Source organism: Lacerta agilis, chromosome 10, assembly GCF_009819535.1.
Source record: "Lacerta agilis isolate rLacAgi1 chromosome 10, rLacAgi1.pri, whole genome shotgun sequence".
NCBI lineage: Eukaryota > Metazoa > Chordata > Lepidosauria > Squamata > Lacertidae > Lacerta > Lacerta agilis.
In genome coordinates, this window is record NC_046321.1 from 42165164 (window position 1) to 42192961 (window position 27798).

The window sequence follows — 27798 nt, forward strand, 5'->3', positions numbered from 1 at the left end:
AAATACTCTACTGCGCACATAAAATGCTTGCTGATGCCTTTAGAAGCTCCCAGACCTGCTATCGCACTTATCGAGTGTCTAACATATTTCTGTGAAAGTAACTTACACCAGTTCTACTGAAACTTTAAAAAAAAAAATCACAACTAAGATCTAAAGATAAATATACATACATGCATACATACATACACATGGAAGCCACACCATGTAATGCTCTCATTTCCAGAAGCAACACATGTAAATATTCATTAAATTGTGTGAAGTTCTCAGTATCATAAAATGTATTCATTTAAAAAAATACTCAAAAGCATATTCTATGCTCTGTGTACAACATAATGCAAATGCCAAAGCTCTATGGAGGGAACAAGGGCAAGTGATTCAAAAATTATTTCCTGTAAGCAGGAAATGAAGCCTACAGCTGCTGGCCTTGAATTGTTGGCATTTGCAGAATGGGCTCTTTAGTTATTAACTGATAAAGATAAGCACGCCGGTGATATTAAAGCCAAGGACTGAAGAGATTTCACCTTCTGATTTATGTGCTCATAACTGAAAGTTGCGTCAGTTCTTTCATGTTAATGCAGCAACAACTCACCTTTCTCTTCTAAAGTGACCAAGTCCATATATACAACATTTGCTTTTAACTCATTTTGGATTTTGGTTCCACCCCCCCGCCCCCAGAAATAGACTTCTGAGAAAAACAATCCTTCAAGCAATTTCTGGCAATTCCCCACAGAAACGTGAACAACCCTAAATCTGTTCCAGGGCCCCCAACCCTCTGAACATAATTTTGAAGAGTTGTGGGTTGCTGTAGATTCCCCCACATGCTGATGAATTCACCTATGGAGAGAACTGTCACCCTTAACATAATACATTCCTTCCACCCCTCCTGCAGCTACCCTGATTAGCCAAATTTACAGGTCACACCAAGCCAAAACATGACTTGGCAAACACAGGGGAATTCCTAGAGAGTTCATTCACGGTTTGGCTTGTATGCTGTCTGCACCAGGGCTGTGATCTCCCCAGGAACCCTCAGTTACCGGTAATACTTAAGATTAGGCGACTGCCTTGTAAAGATGACTTTCAGCAGGAACCCACATTGCCAAACATGATGCAATTCTATTGAAATCACTGAAATGGAAGTGCTTGGTTGCGTACACAGTTCCACTGATTTCAAGGGGACAAGACGATTCAACTCTCCTCATTTTTGCCACCTGTCAACTCCAGTGGTTCTGCCAGAGGAAAGTTAGATAGCTCTTCACTGTATGCAAATCAATGAATCGAGTGTGCAAATCACTGAAATTGAGGAAGGCTTTTCCCCACATAAGATTCTCTTAATTGTTTTAAATGAAAAACATTAAGTATTTTTTTGCATTTTATTTCATACTATGTACAATGGTTTCAGGAACAATACAACTGAATCTATGTCAGATCCCACATTACTATAAAAATGGAAAGAATGGTATCATATAAGCGTAGTTTTCTCATATGCAAGTCATTTATTAAGGACAATGGGCACAATCCACCATAGAATCTTCGGTTCTATCTGTGCCCTCCACGGGAGCTTATGCAGAACTACATGAGGGAAACACACCCAACATAATTAGTATTTTGCATTTATTTTAACTGCTTTTATTTAATCAAGCAGTCTAGCTAGGCAGCTGATGCTGTGTTTTTTTTTAATCATTACTATACTATTCAGCAAAGAAACATTATTCATTAAGTAAGCGAGAAAGCCATTGTAAAAGTAATTCAGAACCTGAATATAGCCTTAAAAAAAAGATTTTTCAAAAATAGGAAGGTTTACAGTTATGTATTAAATTTGGTCAAAATTGCCTGAATGAAAAGCCAAGTTTACTTAGTCAAAAATAGATTTATCCTTTAATACTCACAAGTTTGAATATGTAACTAATTTATACATACATATGTATAAGTGTAGAGGTGTTAAAATGTAAAAATGTACTGTTCAGCCAACCCCCTGGATTACAAAATTCAAGATCAGGGAACTGCACAAATGTAAATCTTCATTGCAAATCTACATTCAACAACCACAAATACTTAACAAGTGTTTTTGTAAACATTGAGAAAGGACATAATCCTTTCATTTACAAGCACTGTTTATGAAGTTAGCATCTTTTCACATAGGAAATAGTATAGAAGACTTTTGAATCTTATGGTATCCAAGAACCATCCATGCTCAAGACTTCTCAAAGTAAAAGTGATACAGATGCATTATTTCCATGCCATTCACATTCATCTGATTTCCATTTTACCAAAAAGGGGAAAAATGCACTTTGGCTACAAAAGTATTAAGGAATGTTATCTGGGGGCGGGGGGGGAAGGCTACTTTGGTAGAAGAAACTACAAAAATAATTAGGTTGTTGTAAAGCTTTGATGTAAGAGTATTACAGTACATGATCTGTTTTCCAAAACTTTAAAGCTTAATCAAAACAAAAACTTAAATATCCACCTCAGTGCTTGAAAGAAACAAAACAGGTATAATAAAGTGTCTCTTCAAAAATGCAGAAAAATAATTGCGCAAGATTCAATCTGTCAGCACAGTGGGGGTCACTTGTTCAATACTTTCACTTGTTCCATTGGCAGCAGCAACAGGCTTGGAGATATTTGGATAGGCTGACATGGAGTGACTTATTCCACCAGCAGTTTCATCTTCCCCAGTGTCTGAATCTGGTGTTGTTGCAGCACTGTTCTCTAATCCCAAGATCTCACAGACTGCTTGGGGCAATTCCTATGAAAAAAAAAATGTGGCACAGGTTGCTCTGTTAAGTTGTTGCTGCTGTTCGTTAAAGTTAACATGCTAAGTACAAAAGAAGCATATCCTTAAATGTATGTAAGTTTGAGCTAAAATATGGCTTTTATTAATTCTTGAAGGAAAAGATGTTCAATAGCAGTTGTAGGATGACTAGAAAATCCTTATCTTTTAAAATTGGTATAGGTAGATTTCACTTTATCTCTGGGCACAGTACCATTTTGAGTATTGCAAGAGTTTATGACATCATTATTTACTTCTTAAATTTGCATACCACCCTTCATTTGAAGGCATCATAGCCTACACACACCGTAAGGGTTTGTTTCAATAATTATCAACCTGGTTAAATCTCATTTGTTTATGCAAAGCTCATGAAGTATGCTCGACCTTTACCTTGCAATTTATCATCTGCATAGAAACGGCTTCTGCTTTGCAAAGTACGTCTTCAACATCCATTTTCATAGACAGTTCATTGATATGCTAAACGGAATAAAAGAATGACGAAATGCAACCAAGGATTGGGGTGGGGGGTGTCACGCTAAATGCACAGCTTTCTGAGCAACAGAACTTTGGCTCCTCGTGTTAGCATAACCTTAAGTAAAGAAATGCTAACTTGATTAATACACGTGCATAATTAGCATCTGGTTAAGATTGCAATATGTAAATTATGTCTGCTACTTGGATTTGTAGTTCCTCAGCACTGCACCTCCCCAGGCTCAGGGGCAGCCACCCAACAAAACCACCATCTCTATGCAGCGATGCTGAGAAGAGTAGAAAAAGTCTGGAAGGGACTGCCATCTTCCTGCACAATCTCCAGTAGTCTAGGATAGTTTTGCCTTGAATTGTGGGTTGTTGTGTGTTTCTGTGTGTCGCCTCTCCTCACACCATAACCTGAAGACAAGTCACTAGGTCCAACTAGAGCTTCCTATTTCTACTGGAATCATCGGACCTAGGGTAGCTCACCAATTAAGCACTTAAAACAGCCTCAGTATAAACAGTAAGTCCTCTTAGCTCTGAAAATCAAACAACCAGTCTATATGCTGTATGAAAGCTCTGCTTCATATTACTTTCTCTCAACTTGTTGAGTTAATAAATTACTAAGATCTACTAACTAAGCTACATTAAGCATCTTTCATCAAAGTAGAAATGTGGCCGAGAATTAACATTGTTCCATCTCACATAGGATTGCACAATGAAATGCTAATAGTATTCAAATACAGGAAACAAAGGATAGAACATAATTTGGATCTAGAGTAACATGCAACAGATACCTTCAGTATTTCATTGAAGCCATAATGCTTCTCCATAATTGCTTCTTTTCGGATTCAAGGATAGCGCAACAGATGAGAAGGTGGAAGTTCTGACAAGGCAAGTCTGTCCACATTACCTAGCAGAATATTTAAGATGCTGATGAATCAAGAACTTGAACATGATGCCACAAGTGTAAGTGTAAGGACGTTCAGTGGTTGCTCATGAGAAATCAGGTGAACGCAGAACTTCTAAAAACTATTTTTTTATTGTGCAGATATTTACAGTGGAGCAAAAGTTCAAAATGTCCATCTTATCCCTCTGCAGAGTCCAGGAATGAACCCTTCCGGTTCTTGGTCCAGCAAAAGAGGCGCGGGATCCTGAACCCCCGCCTCCCCCTTCCACGTCTTTCCTGTCTGCAAACTCGGGGCGCAGGAAACTGTCCCTGTTCCCCGCTTCCCCCTTGGTGCTCAGGCTCGGCGATCCTTTCAGAGCCCCTGCGCTGACTTCCTGTCTCCAACTCCCCCTCCCCACTGGAGGAATGGTCACTTCCTCCTGAGGAGGGGATGACGAACTGGTGAACAAAGGAGGTGGTTCCCTGTACTGCAAGCTCTCCCGGGATATTACCTGCCTTGGGGAGGGGGGTTTCCTGACAGTAAGGTACTAAAAGAATGGAACAGTTTTAACAGTCTCCCCAAACACTTATTTTTTCTGGCAACTTAAAATTACACCAGAGGGAAAAATTAGTTTTGCCAGCTAATTAAACTATTATCTAGACAGAAAAACATAATAGCTTGCTTAATAACTATCTATAATTAATTTCATGCTACATTCTGAAGATCTTGACAAGGGCAAATGGTAGAGCTATGTCCTGATAGCATCTGTCACCCTCCATGAATGTCAGATATTCTGGGTGGATCCGTAGGGTCTTTATGCCTCACTGAAATCAGGATCAGAAAACCAGCAGTATTCAAAGTGCAGTGGAATAAATGGGTTGATTGACTTAACAGAATTATTCAGGAATAAGTAAGTTTCAGGACTCTTAAAACTGGAATATGGATATACACTCTATAATTCAGGGAAAAAAGGAAATACAAACTCTGCCTACAGTGACTGGGTTGTATTTGCCAGGAAACTGTGTCTGATGCCACCAGCTGATATTCTGGGCAAATCACCTTCTTAGTAGTAGCAAAAGTGACAGAACCATGCAGTAGCAGATCAGGGGGTATTGGAGCAATTAAGTGGGTCCTCAGATGGTTATTCAGTGCTAAAGCCAGGTGTGGCTAGTCTTCTTTGGGCTAAGGGCTGCACTGATCCATAATCAACCCACAAGAGTGGGCAGCAATAAATATTTTTTAAAAAAATATTTAATGGACAAATTTGGGGAACAGCCAAAAACCTTTTGTCTTAACAGTATCGTAGCAGGGACTTATAATTTTAAACATTACTTGTAATTTAATTTTTTTTAATGGAAACATTTGAGGGGGCTTTGGGGGACCTACAAAATTATTATATTTTAAAGGTAACAAATGGGGGGTGATTCTTGAGATGCCACGGGGAGCATACATATGGCCCATGGGTTAGCCACCCTGTTGTAAGCAGAGACATTTCCTTTCACCCTGGTATGCTTTGTGCATTTTTACAAGTTTACATGGTGCTGATAGTAATGAGAACTTGGGAACTATTATACAATGTGCACCTTATAAAACAGTGTGCATGCAGGAGAAAATCCTGAATAGGAATAAAAACATAACAGTTGTGAGGAATAAGGTGCTAACTTCAAACTGCTCTCCCTCTCTGGAGGTATTCAAGCAGAGATAGGGCAACCATCTGTCAGGTGGCTCTTTAATTTTTTAATTAAACTTTAATTTAAATTAAACTTTGGAGTTTCTGCACCAAGCAGGGATTAGAATAGATCAGGAGTCAGCAAACGTTTTCGGCAGGGTCCACTGTCCCTCAGACCTCTGTGCGGGGCCGGACTATATTTGGGAGGGGGGATAGAGATCATTTACAAATGCTCCTCCAGTACTAACAGCAAACCAGAGGGGATAAGTCTCCCCTCTTGGTCAACTATGAACTTCCCCACCCACACAACCAGGTGGCAGACTCAAGGCCCAATAGGCACAGTCTTGCCACTGTTTATACATTGCTTTAACATGATGCAGTTTAGCTAAATTGTATGTATTTTCCTCCAGACCCATCTTTTCAGCATTTTAGGCGTTAGGTGCTAAATAAAAGCTATTTCTTACCTCCCATAAGCGAAGAATATCTTGAAAACTAAATTCTCTTTTAAATCTTATTAGAAGCCACCGGAAGCAAAAAATAAAGGTATCCTGAATCTTGAGATTCTAAACAGTTTTTAAAAAAGAACATGAACAAATAAATCATTGACAGAAATGCTGGTTGTGAATCGCTGAATTATGTTTAATATATTAATACATCTAACGCTTTTGCTGGCTACAATTGCTTACAAAAGTTAGTTGTTCTAGAGTTTATTGGGGTGGAAAACTGAGGAAAATAAGGACCGTAATTTTATTTGTTTGCTTCACTTATAAACCCACTTCCTTCTCCAAAGAGCTCAAAGTGGCACATATGGTTCCCTCCCTCCTCACTGAATCCCTACAACAACTCTGTGATGTAGGTTAGGCTGAGAGATTGTGGTCCTAGTCAAGTCTCTCTTTGAACATCAATTGTTAGTGGGTGTCTAATCATTGCTACCTAAAGGGCTCTGAAAATAAGGGTTAAAAACTGAGGACAGGCAAGACTGAAACAGTATCTAAATAGCACAGAACTCTCTTTACAACAATTGAGAAAGCAATTGGTGTAGGAAAAGTATTTAAGCAACTGGCTATGTTTGAATGTCCCAAGTCAGACTTTTTTGCTTACTGTGTTGACCAGGAATAGGAAGCTCTGGTTTACTGGAAATGCACACTGCCTGTTTGCTCCCATTCCTCTTCTGGCTTAAGTGTGATGAACAAACCAGGAAGCCAATACATCTGAACCATGATCATGAGCCAATCTGAAGAAATTGTTTGTTGTTGGCTTGCTGATCATGGATCCCTGGTTCGGATATAATGTGAAACCAATGCTTCCTGGTTTGTTTATTCTGGTCATGCCAGAGGCGTGAAGTGGGAGCAACTGGGCAGCATGCTCATGCTGCTCATTCTCAATAAACCACAACAAGCCAGAAAGTCTGACTTAACAGGGCATGCCAACATGGCCACTGTCTAGATTCTAGATAAGAACAGTGGTAAGTTTTCTCCTGGTGAAAGGTGGTTGGGGGGAGGGGAGAGAGACCCTTTGGCGATGCGGGAGCTCTTTAGGAACTCCAGTTCAGCTCTGGAGTTTTTGAGGAGACGTGGACCCAACACTCCCCCCCCCACCTCCATGACAGCCTGATTCCCTCGGAAGGAGCGCAACGAGCTGCAGCTTTCCCTTCGCAAGGCAAAACCAGAAGCCAGTATGACAACTAAATAAGAAACCAATAGGATAAACAGATGAGAAGTGAGTGGGGGTACTTGGGGGGAGGAATATTTACAGAAATATGACGTAAAATATAAATTCCCAGGTAACTTTGTGACCAACAGCTGACAAGATTAAAGACAGAGAGCGTGGAAAATAAGGTGGGGGAAAATAATGTATATACAGCCAATCAAGATGTAAAAAAGAACTGTCATGGAATGCTTGGTGGGAAGTCAAAAAAGAACTACTGTATAAGAATGGGAAAGGTGTAAATGAAAAACATAATATAATAATAATAATAATAATAATAATAATAATAATCAGTGGTAAGTTGTTATGAGCTGTCATACATACCCAAGTAACTGCAAAATTCACTATCTAGCAAGCGAAGTAAAGTACTCAGTTGAATTAGCTGTGTCTTCATACCCTGCATTTGCTCTTCAAAATTCTGGTGCTTAATGGGAAACAAATTGAAACAGCATCTAGAATATTTTTATTCTACATGAGGGCCAAGGTGAGTATTAAATCAAAACAAATACATAATAACAAAACTAAACAGGAATGTGATTTTGGTCCTGTTGGGATGCTAACAGCATTCCATGCAGCTCACTTTCAAGATCAGATATGGGTTGATAATTTTAATTTATTGAATTAAGCAAATTAGAATAATTTGGAGTCCAATGAGACTGGACACCTTCATTTGCCCCACCTGCAATAAAATAGGTCTCTTTCATATTGATCTCTACAGCCACAGCAGGCACAGTAATTCTTCAACAGTTTGACTTTACCCCCGAAGGCACACTCTTCCATTGTCTCTCGAGACAGTCAGATGCCAATAATAATAATAATTATTATTACCTACCCTTCACCCTAGGTCCCAGCGCAGGTTACAACATTGAAACACAGCATTATCTTTATAATTATGGAACATACATTTCTTGCTTATATATCTGTTGCCACGCTGCAATAGAAATGCTACATAAATTGCTAACAAAAGTTTAATGATAAACGGAAGTTACAGAAATAAGTTACACTCAAACAGTAGCTGAAGTTAACAACAGGAATGGGGATGAAAAGACTTACCATTTGATCCATGTACAATGCAAAGCACCAAAAGGCATCAACTTCATTCTCCATCACATATAAAATCGGAGAAAGCAGGTCACTCATTCCCTGAACATAGCCTTGTATTAAAGAGAGAGAGAACTTGTGATATGTGGCAAACTGTACCCAAAAGATTGAAAAGCAACTATTTAGTTTCTCCCATCCTCTTCCTAAACTACCGTATTTTTCCGTGTATAAGACTAGGGTTTTGGTTTTTTTTAAACCAAAAAAAGGTTTAAAATTGGAGCTTGTCATATACACGGGTAGTGCTGAGAGTGTTTTCTTAATTTGGAGTCCCAAAAATAGGGGGGCGTCTTATACACGGGAAAGTATGGTATTTTTATTCAAATAAGCATACCAGCAATGGAAACTTTTTGATACATTTATTTGATCTCCAAAATAAGGAGTACACAAGTACCGAAACTAAACAAGTTTGTTGCAGGTCCCACTTCTTGCAACCAATGGTAAAACACATAATTAATTCAGGCGTCTAAGACAGAATGTACATTGAATCTTCTCTGAAGGGTAATACAATAAATTACACTAGATCAGATACAGTAGTGCACATACATAAGTAGAATCCTACTTACCCAAATCAAAGTCATACATGCAATAGGTCATCAAGATGTCATGAAGCAATATCAGCCCAGGATTATCTTGACCTTCATAAAACTTGTTTGTTCGGTCTGTTCTGTTTACATCTTTTTCTGAAAAACAGTACATAGATGTAATACATTTTCAAAACAGCTTCTGCTAAGCCTATATCTAAAAAATGCAGGATGCTCTTCAAATTTCCAATTTCTCAAACACTGTGCTGAGCTTTGAAGTGCTTAGTAAAGACAACTAAATTCAGAGGATGTCATTTAAAATGCATTAAAGCAGCTTTTAAGAGTATTTAAGACAAATTCTTCCTGTCTCAAATAAGATGATTCTTATAAGCAGATTTCCAAACACTTAGAAAACGGTATACTTTTTATAGAAACCTCCTGATTAAAATGTAAAACATTTTCATTGAATTAACACACAGCAGAGTCTATTTGAGATATTTAAATGTAAAATGTCACTCAAATGTACTAGATATGTGGTGTTACATTAAATTTAATGGTGAGGAGTTGATATGTAATCAAGCCTTCAAGGTTTAATTGCTTGGTTTAGCATGAGAATGGTTTATTAGGACACTCCATTTCCCCATGTTTCTTTAATGGTTACTGAAGTTAGTTTATCTCAGGAGTCGGCAAAGTTTTTGTGGCTTGGGTCGGTTCACGGTCCTGCAGATGCCCTGGTGAGCTGGAGTGTGTGCACACATGCACACATGCGCAAACGCTATTTCTGGCGCTCCTTCCGGCACGGAGGAGGCATGTGCAGCTTCCCATTGGCTGCAGGAGCTTCGTGCAGCCAATGGGGAGCTGGCCAGTGCCATGGGAGGCGGTCCCCACTCTGCTCTGGGCCGGTTTAGCGCGGCGCATGGGAGGCCGACCGAGTGAGTGGCGGGGGTCCATGGGCCGGTCAAATGACCCCCATGGGCCACTTGTGGCCCATGGGCCTTGGGTTGCCGACCCCTGGTTTATCTGCTCAGTCTCTGAGCATATACTGTATAGTTTTACGCTACTGTAACATTCCACACACTATTAGAATTTGATTAAAACGCATTGACTAAGCTTGTTGTGTAAATCAAACCTAGCTATGCTTTACCAAACTGCAGAAGCATGTGAGGACACAGAGAGCATCTTGAAGCCGTTTTGCTCCTCTCTTGCCCTTTGTGCTGCTGCACTGTGCTGAGCTAAACCAGGACTTTTAGAGTTTGTGGTAAGTAAATGTGCTCAACCACAAGTCCTGCCTTAGACTACATGCTAAGCCTAACCCTGGTTTAGCTCAGCACCAGAGCAAAAAGGACTGGACAGGAGCAAAGTACCCTACTGTGCAAACTATAAGATTATAGTAAAGCTATGGGAGAATAAAGCTTCTTGTCTACATTCAACTCTGACACTTCTTATACGTTTTGTGTTATATTAAAAGGCAAAAAATAAAAAGCCTTCAAATGCCAAAAGCAAGAACATTAACTATTTCTCCTCTCAAAAGCGCATGGCCAAGTCAAATTTCAGTATTCTGAATGTGTGGTCAGCTTTCAATAGCAAAATACATGCTAGTCAGTAGGAAAAAAGTGGCTAAAGGAAAGAAATTTGGAAAAGCAGCAAGAAGGGAAAAGGTTAGATGCTCCTCCCTTTTTGCTGCTTTTAAACTAAAAATCTTACTCTCCTTACACTGGTGTGACTGCATGCCTGCTGTGATGCACATTAAACATACAACTTAGCTTTCTGGTCTCAAACTTTCCCTCTTGCCTTTAAGAGTTATTGCTAATGTTATAAAGCATTTAAAATGTTTGCCATTGCTAGTTAGAGCAGAGAATAATAAAGTTTGATGTTAGTTTTAGTTTATACAGGCTACTAAAACATATGGTCAGCAACCTGTAGAAACTTATTTAAAGTGAAATCAAGTTCAGCACACACTCAGCTTTCCTTTATTTCAGTCAGCAGCAAAATAAAATTGCATCAACTACAAGGATCGGAAAAGAAATGGCTGCACAGCATGCATGCTGACTTCAAGAGGAAATTAAAAACATTCCTGTTTATCCAGGCATTTGGTGACTGAAATACACTGTTTCATGGCAGCCCTTAGATCACTGGTTGAAAGAATGTTGAGTTTGTTTGTTTGTTTGGCTCATTTTTATTCATTATTAATCCCTTTATTATGATATTTGTCTTCTGTTCACAGTGGAGGACATGGAAGAGAAAGAAGCCATGAATTCTAACACACCGAACCTAACAGGTCATAATTTGTTACAGAAACAATGTCTAACAAACATGGCAGATAATTGAGATCACCTCAATTTTTTAAAAAGGAGTAAAAGTTTATCACTAACGTATCTCTTTGCCTTCTACGTTTCTTAAAATTACTGTCAGGGAACTATCCCCGACTCAGTGCAGAGTGGTGCAAGGGCTCTCAGGATGTTACAGAGAGGCCCCAGTCCCACCTTGCCAGCAGTACCTCCTCTAGCAGCGGGAGGAGTGGTGAGGCATCCAGCGAGGAGGGGGAGGTCTCTCCAAGGGAAAGGAGCAGAGGCTATGGGGATGCACGAGAGACCCAGCACTCACACAGTTCAGTGGGTGATACAGGGGGTGTGCAACTTCCGTCGCCCCAAAGGCGTCGTGGGGTGAAACGAAAAGATGGGAGGCAGGGTTTTCATATCCCTAAGCTCTTTTGTTGGGGTCAGAACCGGAAGCGACCATTCCCGGATTCTGACACCGCTCGATACAGACATGAACTTTTTAGCTCTGCACTGTACATAGTTTGCACAATAAAAACCTTAAAGGAAACAGCGGAGTTCTGGCTGCTTACTCATGAGCAACTAACTGAGAACCTTACAATTACCTATAAGACTCCTGTAGTCCCTCAGTCTATAGTTTCTTTTTTCTTGTTCTTCACTGACAGATTTCCACTGAAGCTTCATCCTGAAATACTCATCTCTGAAGAAAAAATGATAGTAGTAATGATATTCGTAAGCAGTTGTCTTGCAAGAATGCAAAGTTTACTCCACATTATGACATTGTTTTAAAGGAGCCATACTTACATTTTCCTTTTCTGTACATTTGTTCTTTCTTCCCTAGTACTGTGCCAAGGGTAATAACCCAAAAGAAACTTCCAGACTTCCTTTCTCAAAGCATGACAAAGGCCCTAAGCAGAACATAATAAAATAGCAATGGCAACATCAGGCGCTTTAATAAGAACAACTTTATTCAAATCCTGTAGCTGTGCAGGAGGTAACATTATCTAATTTTATTGCTACTGTTTCCTATGTTTGATTTCCTCTGGTCATTTGGGGGGGGGGTGTTCTTTCCCGTGCTGTGAGATCACGTAGTTTCTTCAACTTCTTTTTAGGATGCAGATTAAGACCTAACCTTTTATGTTTGTCTCCCCACCTTAATATTTTTCTGCATTTGTTTATAAACGAAGCATTGAAAAAAATGAAGTTATCAATCTGGAGGTTAACTAAATTACATGTTTTTCCACATCATTCCGCTTTCTAAACTCCCTGCCTCCTTCCCTCTCATGTCACATATTATTGACATGTAGATTCATAGGTCTTTGGACAGAAACCTACATTTTCTAAATTTATCTGAAAGCTTTAAGTGTAAATACTGAAACCATTTGCCTTTTAAAGCTATTACTCCGAAATATCTATAACACACTGTTCAGGTTAAATTGAAGTCACTGTGGGAAAGCAAATCTTAAAACATTACAAATAATTTCCAACAAGTTCTAAAGGTAGTCCTATTTGGCTTTACCTAGAGCCATCCAGAAAAGATTTAGGACAAGTGGCACTGTGCACAAGGATGCAATGTCTAGGTGTTGCTGGACTCCAACTCCCATAAGCCCCAGGCAGCATGGTCAAAAAAGAGTAGAGCTGTACTTCTACAGCACCCCTGAGGGTCATGAGTTCCCCATCTCAGCTTTAGGACAAACTCCTTCAAGACACTCGTGTTCTATCAATAACCATGGAATAAAAAGCTAATGCCGTAGTGAACTTAATTTAAACCTTGAACCAAGGCTGGCACATCCTAAATTCTGTCCTGAAAGATCTGGATTCTTTATTTCCTAAATTCTTATTTATGCATTGTTCACTCCCAACATATTTTCACAAAACTCTGCATTATTCAGTATCGGCTACTCAAGGACCAGTCCTGCAATTGGCAATATCGACACACATGAAAAGTAGTGAGCTTCTCCAAACATGGCATTAGAAATCCACAGTGTGAAATTACTGGTTTTGAAACAGACTTAAAGGTTTATATTCAAGCATGCTAGCTGTGTGGTTGGACTAAAACTCCTATCATCCATGGTTATGGGCCATGCTGGCTTAGGTGGATGAGGGTCAGGATCCAACAACTTCCGAGGAACACAGTTTAGCTACCTCTGATTTGATGGTAAGCCGCTTCGGAGTATTGCTATTTGCATGATTCAGAATTTCAGTTCATTTCAATAAGGAATCCAATACTGTATTGGCCAGAATATAAGCCACACTTCCCCCCCCCCAAATTCCGACTGTGAAAGTTAAAGTGCGGCTTAAATTCATGACCTTACAAAAATGGGCTTTTACATATTGCTGCTGAAACAGACATACTGTAAAACGGAAAAGGTGTGAGTGCTGTGGAATTTTAAAAGAGTGGCTTATATTGGGGTATTGTCTTTTTCTTTTTCCCTCTCAAATTTTAAAGGTGTGGCTTATATTTGGGTACAACTTATATTCGGTGCCAATACGTACAATTTTTTAAAGAGATATTCTAAGATATTACCCCTCTGAATATCATTTGTTTCATGGAGTCAGCATTATGATTCTCCCTTCAGAATCCATATTCTTAGTCCATTCTTCAACCGACACTGGCTGTCTTCTGTTCACTTCGGGTCGCTTTCCTAAATCGATCTAAAATATGCATCAGAAAAGCTGTTAAATTATTACCAATGCACTAATTTTTATCTTGGGACACAGGTAGCACCTTGGTCTAAACCACAGAGCCTAGGCTTGCCGATCAGAAGGTCGGCAGTTCGAATCCCCACAACGGGTGAGCTCCCGTAGCTCAGTCCCTGCTCCTGCCAACCTAGCAATTCGAAAGCACGTCAAAGTGCAAGTAGATAAATAGGTACCGCTCCGGCGGGAAGGTAAAGGCTGTTTCCCGTGCGCTGTTCTGGTTTGCCAGAAGCCGCTTAGTCATGCTGGCCACATGACCCGAAGCTGTACGCCACTCCCTCGGCCAATAAGAAGAGAAGAAGAGAAGAGTTTTGGATTTGATATCTCGCTTTTCACTACCCGAAGGAGTCTCAAAGCGGCTAACATTCTCCTTTCCCTTCCTCCCCCACAACAAACACTCTGTGAGGTGAGTGGGGCTGAGAGACTTCAGAGAAGTGTGACTAGCCCAAGGTCACCCAGCAGCTGCATGTGGAGGAGTGCAGACACGAACCCGGTTTCCCCAGATTACGAGTCTGCCCGCTCTTACCACTACACCAAACTGGCAAAGTGAGCGCTGCAAACCCCAGAGTCATCCACGACTGGACCCAACAGCCAGGGGACCCCTTTACCTTTAATTTTTATCTTAAAACCACTCTCTCTATCAAGAACACTTACCCGTGTAATGACTTCAAATCCTGGTTCTTCCTGTTGATTTATTTTTAAGCCTGGTATAGCATCGCTAAGAAGTCTGCCATTTCTGACGGAGGCCGCTGCTGAGTTGCTGGGTCACTTCCTCGTAAACTATCAAATATATAGTTGGTCACTTTCGAAAATCTTCCCATTGTTGCTGTGTAAGGATCAGTCTTCAATTTCTGAGAACAGCACAGGGGTAAACAAATTCTGAAACGGCTCACACAAATTTGTAAAAAATAAAATAAATTCTGATAGTACAAACATTCATTTTCAAAAGCAAGCTGTCCAAAGAGTAATAACTGATACAAGCTGTATCCAAAAGGCTACAGGAAGCTGAAAAAAATGCATCTCCAAAAGAACACATTACAGCCTCTTTCACCAATTCAGTGTTCCCACTGGGAAGAAGGGCAGGATACTAATAAGGACATTTTAAAAAGAAATCAAATACATACTTCATTTTGTACAGCAAAGAAAAATAAGGATCTGCCAGCATGAAAATTCCCAGGGTTGAAATTTGGTTTCCTTCAAGAATTGGGCATTTTAAAATCTTGAATAATAAACTGAATATTTAACAAATAGGAAATCACACAAACCTCTAATAAACCATAGGTTGGTTCATCAAGGAGATTTTCAAAGGACTGTGAAATACTCTGGCAGTTCACAAGAATTCTCTTGTCCTGATGGAGATCTGTGAACAAAAACAAACCGTTTCCCCTTCTAGAATCACAGTCTTTCTTTGGGAAATTCAACAATATAGCCATCACATTTGAGAAAAGCGTGAATTCATTGTGCAATATTTTAAGAGGATTATATGTGTGCATGTGCACACAGAAATATACAGAAAGAAGACATCACTATTTTAAAAGTTGAAAGTATTTGATTGCCACCGTCAGGCTTATTCAGGAAATTAGCTGGTTGGATTCACTATTACTAGCTTCTGAAACAAAACACCATTAGATTTATTCATTGTACCTGGAACACCTACCACCTATTCTGTTATTAAAGCCTTAGATAAGACTTTTAATAAATGCTATCGCTTCCCAGTGCTGGCATGGAAGGATGCAGCATTTGTGCCAGAGGATATGAAATTCAACAACAGATTGCATCTTAAAGTCAGAAAAGGTGATATAATCAGTCTTGATGACACGGCTGTTAATAAACCAGAACTGAGGTTTGCTAATACAGCCCAGAAAGCAAAGGTTGTGATGCGTCATACTTAGCTAACCCATCAGAATAAGAAAACCTCTTAAAGAATACTTCCATTTTAATTAAACTCATCCTAGTAATAATTAGCATCACTTTATTTGCTCTGAGCCGTTATTTACGATATTGTACCAAGGAAATATGGATTTTTCAGGTAACATTAAACTGAATTCAGAGTCCTTCAAAAGAAACGTTTGAAATCCTATTTACTCTCTTGTATACTTCCTTTCTCTAATTAAGCATTACTTCCTTGAAAACTAATAAAAGCTTCTGACAGATTGAGGGCCAACCAAAAATGCCTACTCATTTAGAGTATATTTTTAAGAGAATTTAGAAGATGTCCAGTCATTAGGGTCTGGGACTAAATACAAGATGTGGGCAACAATTTCAGTCAGTCAGATATTATTGTTAGTAGCCAATGGCCTAGGTTTGTATTTGTTCAGTGCAGCACAGAAATTCCCTCTTTCTCTCATATCTCTGACTAGTTGTACTGTGATCTTAGTTTATATACTACTGGAGAGCTTATCATAGGTGAACTGTTTATTACCAGTCTCCAAAAGAATTATTTATTTCTTATGACCTGGATCACTCATTTTGATCCAGCAGAGCCAACAGAGAAAAATCATTGAAGAGATTAGACCTGAAAGCGGGAAGGGTCAGATCTAGGAAATGCAAGGGGTAAGAGAGGGAAGACTTTAGGGGGGCCAGGTCAATTGCAAAAAGTTCTCCCAAATTCAAGGCTAGCACAGCTACAGGGCTGGCTTACTCTACCAGATATTTTTTACAATAAGGATGTTTTGTTTACAGAAACCTGGCCACCAGCATCTGAAGAAGTGTCTCTGAACTAAGCTGCCATTCTTGGAAAACTAAGAAGTGCTGCATTTGGATTTCCTAGAAGCTTTTCTGCTAGCTACTGCCACTGGGCAGAGGGAGAAAGAATGCTGGTGTGTTCTATTTTGCATCCCACCGTCTCCCTACTATAGACAGCCAGCAAGGGAAGGAGAATTCAGTATTTCAGGAGATTCTGTACCTGCCACTCCTTTCTCCCATCTGTAGTGTTACCTGCTTGCTATAGCTTGGGCTGACATCTTAAAATCATCTATGTATGAGTTTCTGTGCAAAAATGTCAACTAAAAATGCACCTTTTTTACCCTGGCTTTTAATACTTGAGGTGTATCTTTTTAATACTGTAACCTGCCCAGGGACCTTAGGGTGAAGGGCAGGCAATAAATAAATAAATAAATAAATAAATGCATCCTGTAGTAACATTACAGGTTCTTCGCAAAGTTGTGCTTGATATTACAATTAGTATTTCTTTTAAAACTCACAACTTGAGCCTATTGATGTGTTTAAAAACTATGACTAGAAGCATTATTTATTTACTGGCTGGGTTAAAAAAAAAAAAAAAGTTGATCAACTCATTATGATAGCTATGCAAACAGTAAAGCTAGAATACCTGACTAAATAGACTCCTCACAATGAATACTTACTCACAGAGCACCACATATTTCTAAGGGAATGAATCAATAAGGCGCTGTCTCCATGATGGAAGTGAAGAGCTGGGAGGACAACATCATCCTTTAAGCAGAATACCAAATAGGACCATCCCATTCCTTCTTTGTTTTGCTTAATGGACTTTAGATCTGCTAAACTGAACAGGAAGGACCACTTGTTCTCGTCCATTTGTGTGAACAGCAGCATCTAATGGGGAAAAGAATACGTTAGTTTCTTGGTTTAAAGCCAATATGCAAGCCATAGCATTGGAGATATATTAAAACGACCTCCAAGAATAAGTGCACTTAACATCATGGCAGCACACATTTCAACCAATGCCTTCAGAAAGCACCAGGCTTATTCTCTGGTAAAAAAAATTTGAAGTGGGAAGGCTGAGCAAATCCCCTGCCAAACATCTTGGGGAATCATGTCCATTACTGTCTATCTCAAGGGACATGGATGGAGCAATGGTCTGACAGTAAAACACAGTTGATATATTCCTATGTAACTTGACTAGGATCTGCAAATTCTGATGTATTTATTCATTCAACTCTTCTCGCCAAACCAATAGCATATACCTTATCACATACCGGAAGAACTGTCATTAGAAAAGCACCACAACTAATTTAGTTCCTATTATAACATTAACACCCAAAAGACAAAAAAGAAGAAGTATACTACATGCACAGCTGGCTTTGGTGCCGACTGACTATTCTCAGATAAGTTCCACCCTCTATTGTGTGGGCAGGGCGATCCTCCCCTTACCTGGCCAAATCTCCTGGCAACGCCTCCCCAGGCCGGGATAGGATAACTGGCAGAGGTAGGTGGAGACCTCCAGGTGTCCGGCTGAGGGGGGGGGGCGAAGCCAGGCTGTACTGTCGGGTCCAGGGGGGGCTGCGCGCAACCACACAAAAGGTGCCCCCATTTGATGTGGGGAGTGGTCATTACCTGCTACAGATGGAATATTTTTAAGAGTGCATTATTTTACAACAAATTCACCCAGCTTCAGAGCATTAAAGCCCACCTTTCCACCACAGACAGGTGATCAGCACTATCAGATGAGAGGAGCTCAACAAGCACAGCAATAGGTTTGCAGCTTTCAGCTGTGCAAGGAAAGGGGGCCAACCCAGCGGTCTCTTTCACATGTCGAAACTTCAGTGTCTGGGATCATCTATTGGAATAGCTTATATATTTTTATACACAGTATTCTTTATTTACCTCCATTTGACTGTGGTTTTTTTTTAAAAGAGACTGTGTTGACCATATCCCATTCTGCCTCGTAACTGTTTGGATGTTCTGTCCCTCGCGGAGTCTTCTCTTTAGGAGTCCTGTGCCCACTCAACAACAGAACTGGAATCCTAAATAAGATATCAAAACCATCAAAATAGTTTCACTTGCAGCTAGTGATTAATACAAATACCCCCCCCCAATATTCCTGTTGGGTTTTTTTTATTTTTAAAAAAAATCCCTTAAAAATGAGTATAGGTACATGTGCTTTTAAATTTGTTCATAAATGTTCTAGTATTAAGGGTGAGTAGTGTAGTAGCCAAGCTTGCCAATGATAGCAACTTGTTCAGGGTGGTTAAAAAGGAATTATGAAGAGCTCCAAAAGGATCTCTCTAAACTGGGTGAATGGTGAAAAAAATGGCAAAATGCAATTCAATGTAAGTATGTGTAAAGTAATGCACATTGGGGCAGACAATCTATGTTTCACATATACAGTGGTACCTCAGGTTAAGAACTTAATTCATTCCGGAGGTCCATTCTTAACCTGAAACTGTTCTTAACCTGAAGCACCACTTTAGCCAATGGTGCCTCCCGTTGCTGCTGCACCGCTGCCACCCAATTTCTGTTCTCATCCTGAAGCAAAGTTCTTAACCTGAGGTACTATTTCTGGGTTAGCGGAGTCTGTAACCTGAAGCGTCTGTAACCCGAGGTACCACTGTATGCCCATGGGGTCTTAACTGGTAGCAACTAACCAGGAATGAGACCTTGTGTTCATGGTGATAGCTCAATGAAGATGATGAGCCATAATCCAGCAGCTGTGAGAAAGGCAAATTACATGCTAGGGATCATTAGGTAAAACTGTCAATACTGTCATACACATCTATGGTATAACCACACCTGGAACACTGTGTACAGTTTTTATCTCCTCACCTCAAAAAGGATAACAGAGTTGGGAAAAGATTCCAAAAAGGCCAACCAAAGTGATTGAGAGAATGGAGCAACTACACTTCTGGGAAAGGTTGGGATTTTTTAGTTTAGAGATAAGATCAGCAAGAGATGAAATGATAGATGTAATGTATACAGATTCTTAAGTTAGAAGGGGGAAGTCATAGTATCATATAATTAAAGAACTTTAAAAGGGCATACTCCTTGCCTTGACAGTTCTATTAAATTAAATTTAAAAACAAGAACCACCATCATATTCACCCTTCCTTATTACGAGAGGAATATTGGGACAAAATAACAGTATTTCTGGCGGAGTCAAGGAACATGAGTTTGTAATTTAAAGTAACAGATTTCGATTGGTTATCTTTCACTGATCACTAACTAGAGAACATACAACATATTACTCAAATATTTTTATACTAGAAAATGTATAAAAGTACTGTACATGTCATAACCTACCTTCCATTCTTACTGATGGTCCCCATTAAGGCCATTTGAAACAAATAAATGTCTCATCCCCATTTCTCAGTTATGTATATTTTCCATCTGCAATAGATGGATCTCAACCAATACACTCAGTTTTATGTACCAATATTAATAATAGCATTTTAAAAAGCATCCATCACATAAACAGATCAAAGATCTATGGATCCTATACCCCACAATCAGATAGTACAATTAGGCCTTTGTGTTACTTTATCATGTAACAGCTATGGTTTCTCAGAATCAAAGGAAGATTTTTACTTTTTTAAAATCAATTTTCCAAACCTTTCAAAAAAGATTGCTGCAAGTAATCAACATACCTTTCTAGCATATAGTATATTAGACGAATCTAATGAATCATCCAGTGATCTCCAATCTACTATCACCTCAGTATCCTACAACACAAATTATGCAATTATTAAAATGACTCAATGCCATTAAGGTTTACTTTTTTCTATTTACAAAAATAGCCTCCATTTACTTTGCACACTATGTATTTTGGTCAGTAACACAGTATCTTTGCAGGATAGAAAGCAGAAGGTAAAGTCACAAGAAACATAATACACAAAATATTGATTTAATACCTTCTCTATGACTCTCAGTATCCCAGATAACAAACAATCCTGATCATCACTGTTTCCACTGGAGGAGTGAATGAAAACTCCTTCCTGTTCATATACAACCTAAAAAAAAAAAAAAAGTTAAGCAAAGTTGTTAAAAGCTTTTCTGACAATTTGATATCCTGAACTGGTTCTGGGGGCAGGTCCAACCCAACCTGGGGACTTTCAATAGGACAGAGGTAGGGAACCTGTGGCCCTCTATATGTTGTTGGACTCCTACTACAGCTACAGTCAGTACTGATGATAGTCAGTGTGGTGGATGTTTTGGTGCAACAACATCTGAAGTGCCACAGGTTCCCCACTTCTGAATTAGTGTGACAAGACCTAATCTTCTCAATATGTGACACAACCATTCAAGAAACTTGGTAGGATTTCTGTTACAAGAGGCTATGGTCGTGCCTCCTCATATGCTGATCCAGACAGGAAAATAAACAGAATTACGTGTTTGCAATGAATGCTGCATTAGAACTCAGAAACGGAGAAATAAATATCAAAATATTAATGCATTAATAACTACATCAGCTTCAATTACCTTCATTCACAAAGGGAGAAACCAATATTGGATAAATGGCAGGCAAAGTGTGGGTGAACTAACCTATGGTAAATGGTCCTTTTTCAGACAAACTATAGATTTAGTGTTATATGTAGAAGCAGCAACAAGCCTTGGCCTCAAACTCCTGTTTCAAATTCCCCTCTTCCTCTAGCTCAGTCAATCATGACATCAGAAGCATCCACTTCTACAATAATCATTTTTCATTATGTTCAAACTGCAGGGAACTCCAATTAGGTATAAGCTATGATTTGTTCAAACAACAAATTACAGGATCAAACCACATTTTATTGTCCTGGCCTGTTAAAACACCCGTAATGTAAACCTGGGGCTATGAGAAAAATTGCAACTCTCAAATTAACTTCATCCAGACTGCAAAGATGGGGTGGCAGAGAAACTGTACAATCTTCCAAATTCCACTCAATTTGGCTCTGGCACTACCCAGTATTGGCTATAGTCCTCCTGGTCAACTGGCCTTCATACAAAATGTCCCACAAGCTCTGAATAGATTAAAATAATAAGCAGATGCTTCTGATCTCCTCATGACCACACTGGAGGAGACAGCGTAGGGAAGTGCTTGAGTCGAAGGGTCACTATTGCTTGTGCATACAACACTGGACCATTGCTTATATCTGAACCAGGAAACCAACAACTAAAGATGATGTGGTGGTGGGGATAATGAAGGAAGGCAGGTGAGTGACTACTGAGTGTGTGAGTGACTAAGACAGAAAAGAAATAATTTTGCAGAAGCAAACTGAACAGAAGAAGCTTGTAACAAAAATTAATGCAACTCTTCCTGAATAAACAAATGCAAAAAAATCAAGAATACAATGTATATTTATTTATATTATTAAATTTGTATCCCATTCTTTTTCTTTCTAAGGAGCTACATCTATCCTATGTGGAAAAGCATCCAAAAGAGAGCCTGTTGGGCCATTGCAAAAAGCCCTAGCTTTCTGCCTACTTCAAACAAACACACACGCACACAAAATTTCAGCCTAGGAAGAAATCTGCATAACTCAGAAACTTGCTTATTGCCTGCATGTGACTTGGCAGTTGGTCCTATAAAGTTATTAACATACATACTGTTAACTTTGAATGTACAGGAAGGCTCAAATGCATGCTGAACCATGAAGGTCACTTTGACCAATCACTATCTCTGAGCCCAACTCATTCAAGGCAAGAATAAAATACATTTGGGAGTGAAAGACCACATATGCCACTCCAAACTCCTTTCAGGAAAAGGATAAAAATGTAACAAATCAAAAATAACAAACAGAGCAAATTAAAAACACAAATTCTACAAATTTTGAAGCAGGCAGCCTCAGCTTTCACTGTTACCATAATCTGTCACAACTGTTTTCAAAAGTATCTTTATTCTCCTTGGAAAGCATTAAACTGATACTTTGTGTAACAAAACAGAACAAAATGAATCACTGCAACAATCCAGAATGGCAGTTTCAATGTAACAGTGATAGAAGGAAAAGCCAGCTTCTCCTGCCCTCTCAAAATAGACAAATTATTAATTTAGTGTTCTTATTAATTCACTTGCATCTCTGCTCAGGTAGGTACACTGTCAAAGCACTTGTAGGATGGGTGCATATGAACAATTATATCATCTAATTAAACTATTCATGCAGTAAACAGGAATTAAGTTTTGCTTAAACTATCCGTTATTAGGAGAGTGGGACCAACAAAGAAAATGTAGCAGACTAGTTTTTAATTTCATTCTCTAGCACAAGGCACCAATCAGTTAATATACACAAGATTCCGGCAGAGATTGCAAGATAATTGAGAGTGAAAGCATGCATGCCTCAAGGAATTTAGAAGGGAAAAAGGTGTACGTACAAAGAGCTAGCAAAGGTAATGTAAAATTAAAGTCCAATACAAAATTGCCCTTGGGGCAGCAAACTAGATTATACATATCCCTGTGCCTTCCCCGTGTTTTTCAGTCTTGCTGCCCTGAGGAAAATGAACTTTTCTGTTATAATTTCCCTCGTGCTAAAATAGGTATGGCAATGGTCCAATATAACATCCTGGATAATGGTTTTTCACTAGGAAACATGTACAATCCTTTCTATCCTCTGTGTGTCTTAAAGAGTTAGGTCACTCATAGCTGGTTCATTAAGGCAACGGGCACTGCCCCACCAAACTCAATCTGTTCTTAGCCAGCCCTACCTGGCTACCTTGCGACTTGCGACTGGTTCAGCTTATTCATTGGCATTGGTTATCAGCTTCATTCTCCTTAGCTTCAGTGTTGCCCTTAGAGCAGTGGTTCCCAATTAGGGGTCCAGGGACCCCTGGGGGTCCACGGCACCATCCCCTGCCAAGGACTCACTTATCTTGTTAATTGCACAGTGAAAGCCAGTGCCTGCTTGCTGGCAGGGAAAAACTTGTGAAAGAGTTGCTGGATGGCAAGTGAGCTGGGTTTGGACAAAAACCTCGGACACAGTTTCTTCGGGCTCTTGCAATTAGAGGGGGGGGGGAGAGCGCGTGCAAATGGCTTGCTCCACAGGGCAGGTTGACATGCTTATCATTTAAAAAATGTAAGTGATCCCTTCCCCTTGCTCTCTACTTTTTAACAGAAAAGAAATTCTAACTGCAAATTTTATGGTCTTCTTTTTTACCTAAAATTCTTTGCTTATTAGGGGCCATCCCAAATTTTCTTCAAAAGATTGCTTTGCACAGGTAACTACCATAGAGTTCTCAAAATTTTCAAAAGTAGTGGGTCCGTGGCTTGGCTTTTGAAAAATAGGGAGTCCTCAGTAATTAGCTAATTGGGAACCACTGCTTTAGGGAATTCAGCAGGAAGGATAGGGCAAAACTAGAATTTGCTTTGCCAGCCATTGGCTCTGGCTCCACCTACAGTCAATCTCCCTGCTTTCCATCCCACCAATGCCATGGGCACCAGCCACCCCTGGGTTATGTACAAAAATACATAGCTTTATCAATCTACAGCTACAAAAATCCAATTGAATTTCAAGTGACTGACCAAGAAAGAGATCCAGGGTTAGTGATGGATAGCTCACCGGAAATAAAAACTCATTGTGCAGCAGTAGGCTTTTTTTAAAAAAAAATGTTCATGCTACAGATAAGAAAGGAAGTGAAAATAAAACAGCCATATCTCAATACCTTATACAGACCTATAGCACAGCCACATTTAGAATACTGTATCCTTTTTTGAGACCACAACTGCATACAATAATAACTGAAAAAGTGCAGAACATGGCAACCAAAATTTTCAAGAGCCTGAAGCAGTTTCCCATCAAAATGGCTAAAGAATTTGGAGCTTTTTAAGTCTTGGGAGAAATGTGAATAATGGGGGACATTATAAAAGTCTATAAAATAATGCAGGGTATGGAGGAAGTGAAGATATATTTATCTCACTTTTATAATACCAGAACTTACAAGTCATACAATGAAGTGAATTAAGTAGATTTATGATAAATAAAAGAAAGTACCTCTCCATATAATATGCAATTAATATATGGAAGCCACTGTGCTGAAGTCTCAATGCTGTCTTGGAAATGCAACACCAAATGTGTCTAAGTCACTTCTCCAAATCACACTGTTAAAGCAATCATTGTGAAAAGTACACCACGGTAGTGAAAGATTACCTAAATGCCCCTGCTCCTTCAGTGTTTCACATCCTGACATTAAAATCACCAGATCATCAACCTGCCATATTTCTCAGCTGCACTCTTAACTGCCCTGCCTCTTAAGAGTATTTCACTTTACAAGACAGCCAGTTAACCTCATGAATCATCCTAACAGAAAATAATGACACTCTTGACAGTAAATTTTAGCAATGCAACAGCTGGTTCCTGATAACAGTAGTTCAAGAGCCTTTAATGACACAAGACAGATTTAGTTTGGCTTCCTAATAGGCTTTAAAAAACAAACCAAACAAAAAACCCTCTTTTGGACACTGAGTACAAGAAGTGAGAAAGCAGCAAAAGGGGTTAGGTTTGGACAGGTTCCCTCTCCAGGAATGCTGGTGTAAAGCGGCTATCTTGTAAAACAGGATTAATAATTGAAAAGTGTAAAAGGAGGAATGGCAGTGAAGGCTGTGTAAATTATTCAGCCTTAGGAGATGTTTTCTTCCGAGGAAACCCGGGTTGCCTGCCACCTCCAGCCTGGAGGGCTTCACGCAGCCTCAGCGGAGCAGCACAACCCCCTGGCCTTACCAATTCCACGTGTAAGAACCTTACCTCTCTCAGCCAATCAGGTTAAGAAACAGCCCGCCTCCCGCCAAAGACCCCCCCCCCTTCCTAACGGCCCACCGCCAGCCAAGCCAAAGGCCTTTCCCCTCACCGCCAGACAGGAGCACCGAGTCATTCCCATCTTCTCTCCCCACCGCCCCCGTCAACTATGCAGTATCTGAGGGTCAGCGAAGGGGAAAGCAGCCTCTCCCACCCCCGGAGCCCCTCAGGGAACCCTCCCAGCCGCCACTGCCTCCCCACAGAGGGTCAAACGATCCCTTCATCCTCCCTTCCTCTTACCTTTCCGCTCCCAGGAGCCGCCATGTTGGCTACGAGTGTTTATGATGACGTTGCTCTCTTCACGTGCTCCCTAGCAGCTCCACAACAACTCCCCGCCCGGCCCCGCCTCGAAGGGACGCATGCGCACCGCGGCGGGAAGGTGAGTTGGGAAAGCGGCGGGGTGGAGGCTGAAAGGAAAGGAGAAGAGGATTCTGCGCAGTAGGTGTTGGCGGAAACTGACGGAAGTTGCCGAGATGCAAAAGCGGCTATATTGTAGTAGAGGCTCGGTGCGAATCCGGCGGCGTAGGGAGGCTTCGATTGGATGACGTCGTGTGTGGGCGTTCCCTCTTAAGGCGGATCTAAAGTGTGGCTCCTATTAAGGCGGCGATCTTAGTACGCGCGCTTTGGAAGGATTTCCGTGCTTACTATGAGACATAGCTCCATACACATTCTCCAGTAACAGTGAGGTGATCCCTGCCCATTACTGGGATTTTATTCTGATTACTCGGGTTGCCTCTTTGTTTCCAGGCTCAGTTTAAAAGTAATGGTTTTCCTCTTTAAATTGATTAATGGCCTGGGTCCATGCTGCCTTCAAAGGACACCTGCATCATCCATATGAACCTGAAGATAAGTTTCGGAGGTTTTGCTTCCTGGCCTCCACATCGCCACTGGAACTAGGGTTGGCAGGTGCCAGGGACAGGTGGCTATGTAGCAAAGATGGAAAGGGAGAGAAAAGAGGGCAGTTCACTCAAGAAAACCTACAAACTCTAGGCATCTAGGGCGCCCTGAACAACAAATACATTCAGCTCACTTTCTGTCTGCCTTGTGCTAAATATTAGCAGCACCTTGTCTCCTAAAGATTTGCTCAGTGTGCTGACTGAGCCAGTATGACAACGCAAACCGTGTCACATGCTACTATCCTTTTCAGTGTGAGACCCTCATAATCTCTTAAATCTCCTTTTATATGGTTTACTCTGCACTTTCTTCCTGCTGCACACAGCCACCACAACCACACACCTCAGTTTGGCTATTCAGTAGTCCTGGTGAGACCCAAAAGCACTGTAAGGTAAAGGGACCCCTGACCGTTAAGTCCAGTCATGGACAACTGTGGGGTTGTGGCACTCATCTCGCTTTATTGGCCAAGGGAGCCGGCGTACAGCTTCCGGGTCATGTGGCCACTTCTGGCGAACCAGAGCAGCGCACAGAAACGCACGGAAAAGCACTGTACCTACCAGTAAATCAATGAACACATATTAACATAACTTCTTAAGATCAGCATCCCAAGATCCAGATTTGCATACAGAGCACCTATTGTGTGTGTGTTGCAGTGAAGTTGCACATGAGTGGGAAAATCCATACCACCTTCTTGGAAAATGTACATCTAAACAACCCCTTTATTAATCACAAGTGCTAGAAGTGCAGGGGTCTTGCAGAATCTTGCATGGAGTATTAGTGAATTTGACACTGCTAACGTGTTATTTTTCAACTTCTAGAAAATAATTACAGCTCTTAGCTGATAATAACTTGAAGTAATTATTCTGTCATTTATAGCAGCCATTCGGGTAACCTTTTTTAAACTTTTTTTTTTAACACAACTATAGTATGGATGTCCAGAGTTCAATCAGCCAAGCACTCTGGCTGATAAGGTCAATAGCTGTGGCCATGGCATTTATCTCTATTTCCTAAATGGGAGAGATCTCTTCTAGAATATGGTTTCAACTTTCATGGGTCCATATTAGCATGTCTGATGGACTTATAGTTCATGCACTTTCACACTAGAGTGTGCAGTGAAGAAGAGACTCAAATTAATATCAGAACAGACAGCAATTGACAAAATCAAGTAGGAACATAACCACTTCTATTAGGACCTGCCCCAATTTACAAGGCAGTGCTTAATAATTCAAGTTTCACAACTCTGTATCAGTGTATAGAGGTGGGAAAGTTCACCTGAGAAAATACAAGTGACTCATTTCACTTCAGCCCCGCCACTAGGACACTAATATACCATCCTCTACTCAATT

General features: G+C 40.2%; 1 protein-coding gene across 1 annotated transcript; it reads right to left on the reverse strand.

Moving 5' to 3' along the window:
- Positions 1-1847: 1847 nt before the first annotated feature.
- Positions 1848-25940, reverse strand: TBC1D15 (TBC1 domain family member 15). The gene is given in 25 exon segments (XM_033161585.1): positions 1848-2743; positions 3158-3244; positions 4036-4073; positions 4076-4151; positions 6262-6333; positions 6335-6360; positions 7829-7928; positions 8558-8658; positions 9169-9285; positions 12008-12102; positions 12207-12310; positions 13930-13967; positions 13970-14057; positions 14757-14824; positions 14827-14953; positions 15368-15451; positions 16489-16498; positions 17468-17489; positions 17492-17651; positions 17653-17678; positions 18690-18798; positions 18800-18829; positions 20447-20521; positions 20711-20809; positions 25799-25940. Coding segments are annotated over 25 exon segments (1980 nt in total). The 5' UTR covers positions 25823-25940; the 3' UTR covers positions 1848-2539.
- Positions 25941-27798: the final 1858 nt, after the last annotated feature.